Genomic DNA, 13,158 nt, shown 5'->3' on the forward strand with positions numbered 1-13,158 from the left:
TTTAACTTAAGTGCTTGCTAACAATATATTCTTAATAATTTTATTACTGACAACCCTCTCTGAGATCTGTAGTATATAGATAAAACAGTAATTAGCGTAGGCAAAAGCAAAGATTAATTTAGAGAGATATTAGCAAGAAAAATTTTTTGGAACTTAAAGGTTGAAACATTTTCAAAATTAAGTTGATTAGTCATTGAAACCTACTACAAGGCAGTGTTGGTTAAAGACTTAGACTCTACAAAAAATAAAGACTGAAAGCTCCTTCAGGCTTTTAATTAAGCTGAACACAAATGTGGTAATTTAAAAGAGAGTATCACTGGATGACACTACTCCTGATGCTGTTACACATAAAGTGCACAGATGATCCATTCTAGTGGCCTTAAAAGCTAAATTCTGAAATCTCAACGTTTTCACCATTTTGAGTGATTTAATATGTATTTTTGTCTTCCACGTAGTTTGAAAATGCCTTAGGAAGGGTGCAGGGGAAAGCAGGGAGGTGGGGCAGAGAGTTATGAGATCTGGCCCAATCTAGCAAACTATTATCATCAGGCATGATGAATGAGGCTCTGATTTCAGTGGGACTGTTCACAGTACCACGTGAAGAACCTCTGTTCCTGGACAGGGCTTTCATTGACTATATAACAACCAAATAACCAGACCTGAAGCTCTACAAAATACATCATCTGAGTGCATTAAAAAATAGAGGGAACATATATTCTCTAATCTTTATACGTGTAGATGTTACTTGTAACCTCAAATGCAAAAATGTAGGCAGAAGTGAGATTTTAAGCAGACTATACTCCTTGAAAAATGAAATACTTAGCACTCTGGAATTAACAATTCTAATCATAAATGCCAGGCAACCACTTTTGAACTGCTACCATAGCTAATTACTCCAGTGGGAAAGGAAACAGCAGAAAGGGCATTTCAGCTGCGCAAGGACAGGTTCTCTCTGAATTTATATTTTGTCCAAATAAAACCTGTAGTTAGATGGAGTTCATGGGAATCTTAACCCTTCCTATTTAGGAACTGAAATGTTTCTGATAATCGTATTTTTCTTCCTACTGAATGAGCTAGCGATTTTCTGCGAGACTAATATAATTCATATTTATTGTTTTCTTTTATTTTACTTTATCATTGTCTATAATCTCTTCTAGGAAAAAGATTTAATGATATTGTTCTCTTAGTGGTGTTATAAGTAATGCTATTGTTGTAGTGGTGTCACATGGAGAGTAGTTATTAACTGCTGGCACTCAGGTGGGCACTGGAAAAGGAGTAAACGACAAGCTACCTCCTCTCACTGGGACACCAAATTAGGCAAACATGCCAAATTATTGTGAACAGGACTCAAGAGGTGTTATGGCATTTCCTGGAGACTGAAATATTCCTGACTGAGAAAACCTGAAGATCAGGTCCACTAGAAGTTACCATGAAACATTTTTAGGGGCTCAGATTCATTCATAATACCTCCTTTGGGGTGACTGAGACTAAAAGAGAGTCCCGCTCTTCTTTGGACTATGAGCAGCCATGAGTGGGGAGAAATAGACTAGAATGTGGAGAAAACCAGGCTGAGATCCTACACATTGCCTCAGGTCTCCTGGACCAATTTTGAGTTGGGAAGGTAATAAGACACCCAAACCCAAGCTGAAGGTGAAAAATGGCCAGCCCTTTATACAGAAACACCACCTTGTAAACTGTATCAATGTACGACTGTCATCAGTACTATAAACATGTAAGATCTCTGTTTGTATCCTAAATGTCCCTGCCTAGAAGAGATGGCAGTTCAAGAATAGGATGGGATAATGCAGAGTGCAACATTATTATGTTTTGACCTGGTTGTCAAATCTGGAGAAATTACCTTCTTGTAGGCCAAAGACAGATCCATAGGCACATTTCAACGTGCAAATATTGATGAGAACCTGAGGACTGTGGTTTGTTTGAGGGAAGTGGCATCTGGAAAGAGTTAGGCAAAACAAAGTATGTGCAGGCTATTTACAGCACATAAAAGGATGGTAATGTACAGTATATTTGTTACAGATTATACAGGTTGACATTGTATTTGCCATAGGTATTCTAGAACAGTTCTACTGTCCTCTAGTCTGTCACTGTTGAGATAAAACAGACAGTAATCCAACTCAGCTAAGTGAAAGCTATAAAAATAATGAATCATCCCAGCACAGAGAGAAAAAAAGCATCCAGGTTCATGATAATGTATTCCAGATTATTCTACATAAAACATAATTTTCCTTTGATGTTTATTGACTAGAAGAGAGTTTCAGAATCCAGTGGAGATACATTTTTAAAACTGAAATAAACAATTGGGCCAGGTAAAACAATAATCTCACATAAATGCCTGAATTAACCTTTTTTCAATATACAACAAATTCTATAGCAAGTTTCTAGGGAAACCCCACTAATTCTGGTCTACAAAGTTTTTACTTTTCTACACCCTCCAGACTCAAATAAAATCATTATTAAATGTATTACAGAATCCTGTTTCTGGTTGCATTGTCTTCTGCAATGCTTTTCTTCCCAGTTTTTCTGATTTGTTCCTATGAAGTTATTCTAGAGAAGGAAGAAATCTTCCAGGTATTACACAATTGAAACTAGATATAAGAAATGTAAGATTTAAATTTAGAACTTAAAAAAAAAAAAAAAAAAAAAAAAAAAAAAAAAAAAAAAAAAAAGAGAGAGAGAGAAGAATAGAACAACTTTACACACAGCTTCAACATCCTGACATACAGTAATTCAGAGTGAGTCACTTTCCATCCAGCAAAGAGAGAGTATGGTAATTCAACTGCTGATAAACTCTTTGGGCAGAAGGTAGCCTACTTTGGATAAGATACATATACATCTATTCTTGGAGCAGGTAGCCTTTTCCATTTTAGTAGCTTATTTTAAAAACTGTGAATTGAAAACTTCTCAGCTCTGAAATGAAGGAACACGAAAGCAGAAACTTAGGGTTTTATGGTAGATATCTGAAAGTCATACTGAAATCTTGGAGTTACACAAAAGTACACAAAACTGAGGTAGTAATATTCTAAGAACAACCAGAATATAGCTGTCAGACCCCAGAGACAAAGTCTTTATGAGTCTGTAAGATTCATCTGATGAGACTTTCCACTTTTGAAGAGAAGTTTAGTAGCAGACTTATGAAAGACTGCTCTAATAGAGAAAGCGTTTGTGGAGTGACACGAGCAATCGCTATACCAGATGTCAGTTATGACTTGTGAGTCTGCTGAGTATATATTAATGTGTCTTGATTAATTTCCCTTGGGGATGAAATCTTCCTAAAACTATAGACAAGATGGCAACCATGATTTTTTAGCAATTGTTTCTGCAAAAGTATTTTCAGAGCATTAACAATTCCACAGGTTTATATGAGATGAAGAAATAATTCAATATCTATTCCTCCTTCTTTGAGAGGTTATACATCCCCACCCCAGCTAAGAAACTTACATGACAGGCTGAAAAACAGAGGGCTATATTTTGCTTAGCATCTTTCCCTGTCCAAATCTCCTTTTTCCTCCAGGTAACATCAGAAAACCTCTGCCAGGTGTGAACTTTCCTTTTTTAGTGGGCCGTCACTGATCAGCAATATAGCCACAGATATGAAGTGCATATAGATGGGACCCAGTTTTGCTTTCAGTTGGAAGGTAGTGAGATTGCAAAAATAAATATGATTATAGTCCTGAACTTAAAATATCTTTAATCATATTCCTGTTCCCTTGAGTATGGACTCTCTGATTGCAGATTCCAATTTTTATTCCTGGCTATCATTAAAATTTGTGAGGGTAAGGTTGAATCATATACTGTGTTCCTTCAGCCTCTTTCTTATTCAAATCATAGCCATCTCTTGGTTAACAGGAAGAACCTGAATTAATTCCTTTATAATGGATAAATATGCCAGAGCATTGGTTAATGTTTTTTATATTGTCACTTACTCATGGCTGTTTATGCTCAGGGTTGTTTTCTTTAGACCATTTTATATTCAGGCAGACTCCTCAACACCCTCATATGTACCAATTTCCTATTAACAAGAAGAGGTGGAAACAAAAATTTGAATCTCACAGAAACTTGGAACACACCCCTGTAAAACCAACAGTTATTACAGGGAGACTAATTGGTCTCATCCAAGCCAAGCATAGCTTTCTTTCTTTTTGGTAACAGGTTTTACAGTAATCTGTATAGGACATTTATGCCTGGATAAGCCAAACAAAGTCGCTACCTATCCCATCAGACCTGCTTGACACTACAGAGTTCTGCATTACTTAAAAGTCATTTGTGATTGATAAGCTTTAATTATTTCACTTCAAGATTTTGTGATATAGGTCTTCTTTCAAGTTAGACTTTGACAATGTGTGCTGTTGAGGATCTAATGGCAATCTCAAGAATAGCATAAAGAGAAGGAAGAATGATTTCTCAATTTATTGTACTTCTAAATAATTAATATGCCTCCAAGCCCCCTTAATAAACTGATCACTGAATGTAGCACAACTGGACATAGCAGCACTGTGAGAGGTCTTGAGGCTACAGATGACTTGTATGCCATTAGTCTCCCTAGATAAATCACACCATTCAAATGCAGTTGTTGAAATTTTTGTCAGTAAAGAGGCCCATGGTTTGACAGTTACAAATGCATTTCAGATGTCTCTTTCTATGAGAGGTCTCCTCTGCAACCCCCAAATATCTTAAATTTTGGGAAAAAAAAAAAAAAAAGGCGCCTGGAAAAAGAGATGTCACAGAATCATAGAAAGAACCTTAAAGATCATCCAGTTCTAACCCTGCTCCCATGGGTAGGGACGCCATCCACCAGACTAGGTTGATCAGGGTCACATCCAACCCAGTCTTGAACACTTCCAGGGATGCATCACTCACAGTTTCTCTGGCCAACCTGTTTCAGTGCCTCATCACTATCACAGTAAAGATTTTCTTCCTAGTATCTAATTTAAACCTAGTTTCTTTCAATTTGAAACCATTTCCCCTGTCTTGTCACTACATATTCTTGTAAGTACTCTCTCTTTATCTTTCATGTATACTGTCCTCTAGTAAAGGAAGGCTGCAATTAGGTCACTTCTCTTTTCCAGGCTGAACAAGCCCAATTTTTTTAGCCTGGTCTCATAAAAGAGGTTCTCCAACCCTCTAAACTTCTTAGTGTCCCCTCTCTGGCCTTGCTCTGACAAGTCCATGTCCTTCCTGTGCTGGGACCCCAGAGCTGGATGCAGCACTGCAGGTGGAGGTCTCCTCTCACCCCTCTCACCAGGGAGGAGCAGAGGGGCAGAATTTCCTCCCTTGCCCTGCTGCCCACACTGCCACACTGCTTTGGATGCAGCCCAGGACACAACTGGATTTCTAGGCTGTGAGTACATGTTTCTGGGTTATGTACAGCCTCTCACCCACCGCACCCCCAAAATTATATTTAAGTGTTTCAAGGCCTGTCACTAGACAATTCACAAACTGCACGTTTTTTAAAGGTTCTCAAGACAAAATTACCCAGCTCTGCATTTTTTTTTTCATGCATAAAATATCCCCATGTTTCTTGTATTAATCACAACATGCTGAGCCAGGGTCAAAGGTAGATGAAAAGTGCAACTTCATTTTGCATCATGCTGATTTTAAGTTTCTTTCTTTCATTGGTTAACTTTTTACAAACCTTTTACTCACTGAATTTTAAATGTACATGTCTACTCAAGCTACAAGTATATACAGGTTTACCTAATAAGAAAACAGAAGCAATACTGTGTGATATATCCTCCTGATCACAGACAACTATTTAGCCCCAAAAACCTTTGCTAAAATGATAGCTCTAGAAAATCCATCTATATATTTTCCTTTTATATTCATTTTTCCATCAGGTTCTTGTTTTCACTGCATCAGATTAACACCTGCAAGACCTCATCCAACTCAACTGTTCTCTGCTGTTGGATCTCTGTCTACTGCACTTCAGTGGCAACAAATGCTCTAAGGCCATCTGTCCCTTTTTCTTCACAGTTTCTCATGACTCTTTGCAGGGCACATAGAGTGTCTTTTTGGAGCTGTTCCAAGACCTGAGTGAACAATTTCAGCTGAGTTCAAGCTCAGCTTTAGTGTTGTGGACTTTAAAGCTCTACATGCTTTCAAACCACTGCAAGCAGCAGGTACATGTACAATAATCTAAAAAATTGGGCAACCAGTACAGTAGTGCCATATACTTTTGTAAATTGTTAGAAACTTCTAGTCTTTCTGCTGTCTTTTCCAATGGCACAAAACAATATTTTCTCCTATGTTTCTAATGAGGAAAACAAGCATGGGGATAGAAGTGGACTGGTAAAAGGCTTCTAAGCAATGTGGAAAGGTGCATTTGCTTAAACACATACATACAGAAAATGTGTAGCAAGAACTTATTTAAAACCAAGAAGTTCTGAGGAATTTAATGCCTTCATAATCAGTGGTCAATGAATCACTCAGATATTCTGAGTTTCAGCTACTAGCTGTCTTCCAGACACCAGCTCTCCGTGTCCCTTGCTTTAGCCAAATAATGTCTTACAGAACAAGACCCTATTTAAACAGAGACTTTTACAGAACTTTTTCTTTGATATTTAGAAAAATTCAGGGATCAGTTTCTTTCTGGGCTGGACTCTGGCATGAGGAATGCACAGTAAAATGAAGTTTTGAAGGGATGGAATTCAGTGAAACAATTTATTTCAGAGCAAGGCCATGCCTCGCTCCTTCTTGAAGGCTATTCCCATGCTATATTCCAGTTGTCAACTATTTTGTCTTCTCAAAGAAAAAATAAGACACAATTTGACCAATAATAGGAAATGTGCTCTTTTTTAAAAAAATCACAGGCTATTTTATCAAAACTGCAGAAATGACAAGCAGACCCAAATAGTATCCCATCTCTGGAGAGATGGTGGAAAGTTCTACCCTGAAAGGTGAACATTGCCAAGAATGGTGGTCAAGTGAGAATGGGAGGCTCAGGATGGGAAATTACAGAATGAGAGAATAGACTATAAAAATTATAGAATAGAGTAGAAAAGGCTGGAAAATACTTCCAAAATCACCAAGCCCACTCTGACTGATCAAAACACCACACAGTAATCCCTGCAGTCACACAAGCCTGTCACTAGCTTTGATGTCAGGGGTCTGAAGAATGTGAGCAAGAACTGCAGAGATATCCCTGTCACCAGGCAGTTCACCTGTTGCATGTCCTGGTCTAACCATGTACCACAAGCAGCTGGGTGAATATGGGATGCTCCTAATTGAAAGGTATTATTCAGGTCCACCTATGCACACATGATTTACTTTTTACACCCTCTGACTGCCCCACATTTGCTTCCAAAAGACAGCTGTATAAGGGGAGTCTGTTGAAAGGCGTCAGTAAGATTCTCAGCATTGTCTCCTCCTCTTCAGTCCATGGATATCAGTATCATGGTTTCTTAAAACAAGAGAGTTGGCTGCTGATTCTCTGTGAAATTAGCATGTTCTGAAAAAGCCTCTGTGAGTACTAGGCTCTAAAATAACACATTTAATTGAAATTTGAAGTATATTTCGTGGAAGTATCTTTTTCAGAAGTCAAAATACAATGAAACCCCTGCCATGGGCATTGTTGGATTACACCCAGAAAGCCTCAATCGACACTATTCTCAATATTTTTCAGGATCTCCAACCTCGAAGAGCCAGAACTTCAAGGCCTGGGATCTTGCTAAGGCTCACAAAATAAATGAGCAGATTTCTCAAAGGAAGCAAATGTGCAGAGGGGTGGAAAGTTGGATGGGAGCAGCAGGATAATGAGAATACTTGACTATCTTTTTTTGAAAAATTTCATTTAAATCTCTCCAAATCTCCTTGTGTTCTAGGACAATGGTTAAAAGTTCCCGAGAAAGAAAAGAAGGAAGAAGGAAATACTTTTTCTAGTTAGGAATATGTAATTTACTATAACATATCTAGACTTTACATACTGTTCAAATACCATAGGAAAATACCATGTTACATATGGATTCTATCATATAGTGTAATCTATTCTATATATCATATAGAGATATTGCTAATATAAGATATTTTGCTGTGAAATGATATATTGTGCTAGACATCTGTCAGTCGTTACAGATATAATTAAGTGATAGCCTGTGTTTAAAAATATGTTATGACAGGCTTAGCAACACCCAAAAGTATAATGGGAAACTTTTAACTGGGAATGCAGAGAGAGTAGAGATATCTAGTAGAGTTTCAGAACCAGTTTCTTGAAATTGACAGAGATTTATTTGGCACTTTATTTAGATGTTGCAATTATTAAGATGAAGACTGTACCTTCCTTAAGTTCCAAATTGCCCTCGGGCTGGAGAGAAAGCTGTTACTGTGGGGTGTCTCCATCTTTCTGCTATTATATTAGACTTGCATTTAGCATACAGTTTGTTAGCTCTGACAGTTTTAAAAAGACAGGAAATATAGATTTGCTTGCTCTTAATTGAAAATATGAAAACTGTAAAACATTTAGAGCTCTAAAAATATAAAAGCTGGAGTAAAAATAAATCCATTCATGTCATATAGCGTTAAAAAACCCTCAAACTTGAAGTGTAAGTATTTGTCAGGATGCCAAGTACAGTAGAAGGACACAGAGTGAACTATGCATAATAGTTCAACAGATGCACACACACCTGAGGGAAAAGTGGAGTCACCTGCACACCTCACCCCTATCTCTCAAGCCTGAACTTTCTAGTCAAGGAAAGAATAGCAATCAAGATATTTTTGTTGCTTTTTAATAGCAATGGAATAATGGGAAAGGATGAAACCTCAAGAGACTCCTACTGGAACATATGTAAGCTATCTGCAAAAAGCCCAGATGACTGTACATCATCAGAGGGATCCATCACCTCAGAGCAATGAAATAAGCAACAACCTGGAGCTGCACATTCACCATCACCTGACAACCTCTCCCCCAATCCAGATGTGGCAATCTGCAGTGCTGACCACTGGAGACAGCTGCAAGCCTGTCGTGGAGATAAAGGGGAAGGAGACATTAGTCTTCCCCTCTCTGCCCTCCTAAACAACTCACGAGTTATCTGGCTTGAAGTCAGTTTTACAGCATTTGTTGTGTAGCTCCCAGCACGAAGGCAGGCATCAGATATCCACATACTCCCTCTCACCAAAATGACTTGGTACATCTTTTTCATTAGCAACAGAAATGGTGATGTATCCTCAGCCTCAGAAGCTGGGCTGGCACAATTCTTTCTTTCACCTTGCTCAGAAAAAATTCCCATCTGGTACACGGCCCATCCTTCCTGAAATACTGGGTGTCATGAGATCATCTCACACAGCTCCCATTCTTCTTGAAGTTCAAACAAAGAATCAGTGTTCACTGAAGCACATCATTTTACAGCTCAGGGTAAGCATGCAAGTGGGTTTTCACTCACTCCACCCAAACGAAGGACAAGGTTTTCCAGGTGCAGAGTTTTTTTAGTGTTGGGTGTGTGTGAACTACATTGTATTTTCTATGACATGTTCTGATTCACTTTTTTTTTTTTTTTTTTTTTTTTTTTTTTTTTTTTTTTTTTTTTTTTTTTTTTCCTGTGAAAACCTGAGGACTTGTGGGGCTTAAAGGCAAACCTATCAATTGCCAGACAATGGCTGGAAAGGATTTTGAATCACAGCAAACCTTTGATGAACCTGGATTGAATTTCGACTTTGCAATAAAACCTGTGAGTTTCCAGTGGTTTCAGGTTCAGTTGTAATCATTATACAACATCTCTAATTACAAGCTGCCACGCGAAAAAGAAAATCTAATAAAAAATACGTTAAAATAATTTGAGGAGATTATGCTTATTTAAACATAAATTCCAGCACTGGTGGAATTCTGTTATTCCAAATCTGTTATTCCAAATCTGTTATTCCAAATGATTTTTGGAGTTCTAAGCTCTGGAAGTGTAAGGACCTGCAGTGCTTTTAGAACCAGAGAACGAGGCCTTTATCATAGGGCATCCCTGGGGTCGGGATCAGGAGAGAGTGTCCTTTGTCACAGCCCAGGGGTGTCACAGTCACACAGCTGCACAGACTTGTCTGAAAGGTCACAGAGTGACCACGCGTGGAAATGATAGGATAACGGCAATACTGTTTATTAACATTCCAATCGAGAACAACAAGCCTTTTAGTGGCGTTAGAAGCCAGACAAGTGTTGCCAAAGAAAGCAAAACCACGAATCCTGACTCGAGGATACAGGCAGGCTGTTTGATGCGCGCTGATAACACCACGCTCGCCACCCGATCTCTATACCGCGTTTCCAAGAGCGGGATGAGCCAAGAGATGCCACCCGAGGCGTGGGGACCTTCCCCCGACACCAGCCCGAGACCCGCCGCGCTCCTGCCCCGACCTCCCGCCCCGCGGCTCGGCGGTGCCGTCTCCCTTCCGCCCCTCTGCTCCTTCCTTCTCCTCCAGAAGCGGCAGCTTCCCCTCGGCCGGGGGGCTGAGAGCGGGGGGCTCGCACAACCGCCCGTAGCAGCTCCTATGCCGTGCTGAGCCGAGCCGAGCCAGGCTAGCCGTGCCCGAGAGGGCGGAGGAGAGCCGAGCTGAACTGTGCCAGGGGAAGCCGAGCCGCGCCAGGGAAAGGCGATCCGAGCGGCGGGAGCGGAGGATCCGGGCAGAGCCGAGCCGAGCCGAGCCGAGGCGCTCCAGGCGCGCTGCCCCCGCGCTGCAGCAGGAGGCGCTGCCGGGCCCCGCTGCGCCCAGCCGGCTGCGGGCCGGAGTCCCACGTTGCCCGTGCCAAGTGCCGGGGAGCGGGGGTTGGACTCGGCGCTCGGCTCCTCCCTCCGCCCCGCTCGCCCGGCAGCAAAGTAACTCCGGAGTACGAGGGGAGTCGGTGCCGCCGCCGCCGCGCTCGCCGCGCCGCAGACGCCGCCGGAGCGGCAGCCCCGGGGCAGCGGGGCCCCTCGGCGCGGGGCAATCCCGGCCAGCGCCCCGGCGGGACGGGCAGGTCCAGGTGCGCTCCGCCCGCCGCCGCGGGCCGGGGCAGCGCCGGCCTCTTTCGGAAACTTCTCGGCAAGTCGGCATGGGCAGGGGGGCCGGCGCCGCCGCCTCGCTGCCGCTGCTGGCGGCGCTGGCCCTGCTGGCCGGCCGCTCGCCCGCCCTGCTCGGGGCGGCCCGGGCCCAGCTCTCGGCAGGTGAGTCCTCGCTCGGCGCCCAGGTGAGGGCGGGAGGCGCCGGGGTCGCGCCGTGCCCGGGCCGCTGCCGGGAAAGGGAGGGAAAGGAAGGGGAGAGGGTCGGGAAGAGTCGCGGCGCTCCGGGAGCCGGCTCCAGCCCCGAGGGGCGGCGGTGGAGCTGCACAGGGGCTGCCCCACACTCCGCCCGCCCTGCGGGGACACACGCGTGTGCGCGGGCTGCCGGAGCGCGGGCTTCGGGCACCTCACAAACTGCCCTTCCTCTCCTCCTCCTCCTCCTCCTCTCCCCCGGCCAGCCTCCCGGGTGCCGCCGGGGTGGGAGCTGTTGTCTCCCCTGCCCCCGCTCAAACTTTTCCCGGCGGTTCCCTGCCCGGCCGCTCCCCTCGGCCCCAGGCGTGGGGCGGGGAGACACGAGGTGCCTCTGGCCACCGGCATCCCCCCTCCCCACACCAAGAACAGAGTGCTGGGTGAGAAACGGGAGAGAAAGCTCCGGTGGAGTCGGCGTCTGTTTTGTGTGAAAGCCGCGGATTTCTCTCCCCTTCCTCCCCGGCCGCCCAGCGCCGCGGGGTTTTGCGGAATTGGAGCCCGCGGGGCCGGGCGGTGGGAGCTGTGGCGGGCTCGGCGGGGACTTGTTGGCCCGGGGAGCCTCGGGGCACAGAGCCCGGGGCTGGAGCGGCCCCCTCGGGGAGAGGGGCAGCATCTCCCGCGCTGTGCCGGGGCCGTGCGGGGGCACCGGGGTCTCTCTCCTGTGCCCGACTGCCGCCCCCACCTGCCCCGCTGGAGTTTGTGGAGCGCCCTTCGTTTGCCTGGGGTGAAGCTTTATCGTGACCGTGCTCTTATTGTTTGCGCCGTGAAGTGTTACGCTAAGGACTGATTGGTGAAATTGGACTTAAGGCTCTCGTTCTTCTTTCTTCCCTCCCCCCCTGGTTTGAATAGTACCTGCAATTGCATCGGTGCATCAGTTGGACAGGCATTTGAGATCTTTATCACACGATACTGAATCGAAAAGTGCCATTTATAAAAGTATCTACACTCTAGAGACTTTAAAGAACTCGTGTGTAGTCAGGGGGCTTTTTTTTCTTTTCCTCATGGACCTTCTATAAATCAGTTTTTAATTGAGACATTCGAAATGTCATCAATTAAGAAATATGGCGAAGCAGTGCTGGTCTGAGCAGATTATATCCATTCTTGTGTGTCTGGCTTTGGTGGGAATAATTTCATGTCTCTGTATCAGAATTGTAAAATTATGTAAGGACCTACGAGCCCTTTTCCAGGGGAAGGGAAATCTACACAGCTGGTATGTTGTAGGAACAGCTAAAATAAAACATTCCCAAGCGTGTTATTTTTTTCATTCAAAACCATAGTTAAGTCAGACCAGTGATTTTTGCTTTACTCCTAACTCATCAGACTAATGTTAACACCAAAGGTAACACTTACGTAAAGATTTTTTATAAGCTTGTTCACTGGTGTAAGGAGAGTAGGAAGTTCTGATAACTTATATGGTCTGTGGTATTTTCTGCTGAAAATGTGGCATGCAGCCCGTTTTGGAATTGCAAGTACAAGCAGTCAGGTTGGTACTGTGGGGTATGTGTTAGGTAAGTGGAAAAGAATGTTCAATATCCTTCTGACCAGAGTAGGTGAAGCTTGTCGAGGAGTTGAACAATTGTATCTAGGAAACACAAGATTAATTTTTTTTTGGTGTGTATAGCATGTCAGCAGCTAGAGAGTTTAGTTTCTATTGCCAAGAATCAAAAACACTGATGTATTGCACCAGTCAGAGATTTGTTAATCGGAGACACTCGGACATTCTTGAAGGTTTAGTGAAATAGGGTTGTTAGTAGCTGTTTCTGTCATTGTACTTGGTTTAAGGTATGGTTCTTGGGCTCTTATTAGATACATTTGATAACCACGAGTAGAGCTATGCCCTAGTGAATTTGATAACTGCCACAAACTTTGTTTCATTACTTATTCTGAGCCTGTCCCAGGTGTGTGTGTGTGTGTGTGTGTGTGTTTGCTGGTGTTAGTGCAT

The 13,158-nt window shown here is 43.2% G+C and overlaps 1 protein-coding gene across 2 annotated transcripts in view; it reads left to right on the forward strand.

The window, feature by feature from the left end:
• Nucleotides 1-11,020: 11,020 nt before the first annotated feature.
• PTPRK (protein tyrosine phosphatase receptor type K) overlaps nucleotides 11,021-13,158 on the forward strand; it is a gene marked incomplete at its 5' end in the record, with an annotated part of 380,851 nt that continues 378,713 nt past the window's right edge. For both annotated transcript variants that reach the window (XM_083857316.1, XM_083857317.1), the window contains one exon: nucleotides 11,021-11,132. In XM_083857316.1, the coding sequence (XP_083713442.1) occupies nucleotides 11,021-11,132 (112 nt within the window). The remainder of the gene's footprint in view (nucleotides 11,133-13,158) is intronic.

The sequence above is a fragment of the Zosterops lateralis genome (assembly GCF_965231275.1).
Source record: "Zosterops lateralis genome assembly, chromosome: 3".
Taxonomy (NCBI): domain Eukaryota; kingdom Metazoa; phylum Chordata; class Aves; order Passeriformes; family Zosteropidae; genus Zosterops; species Zosterops lateralis.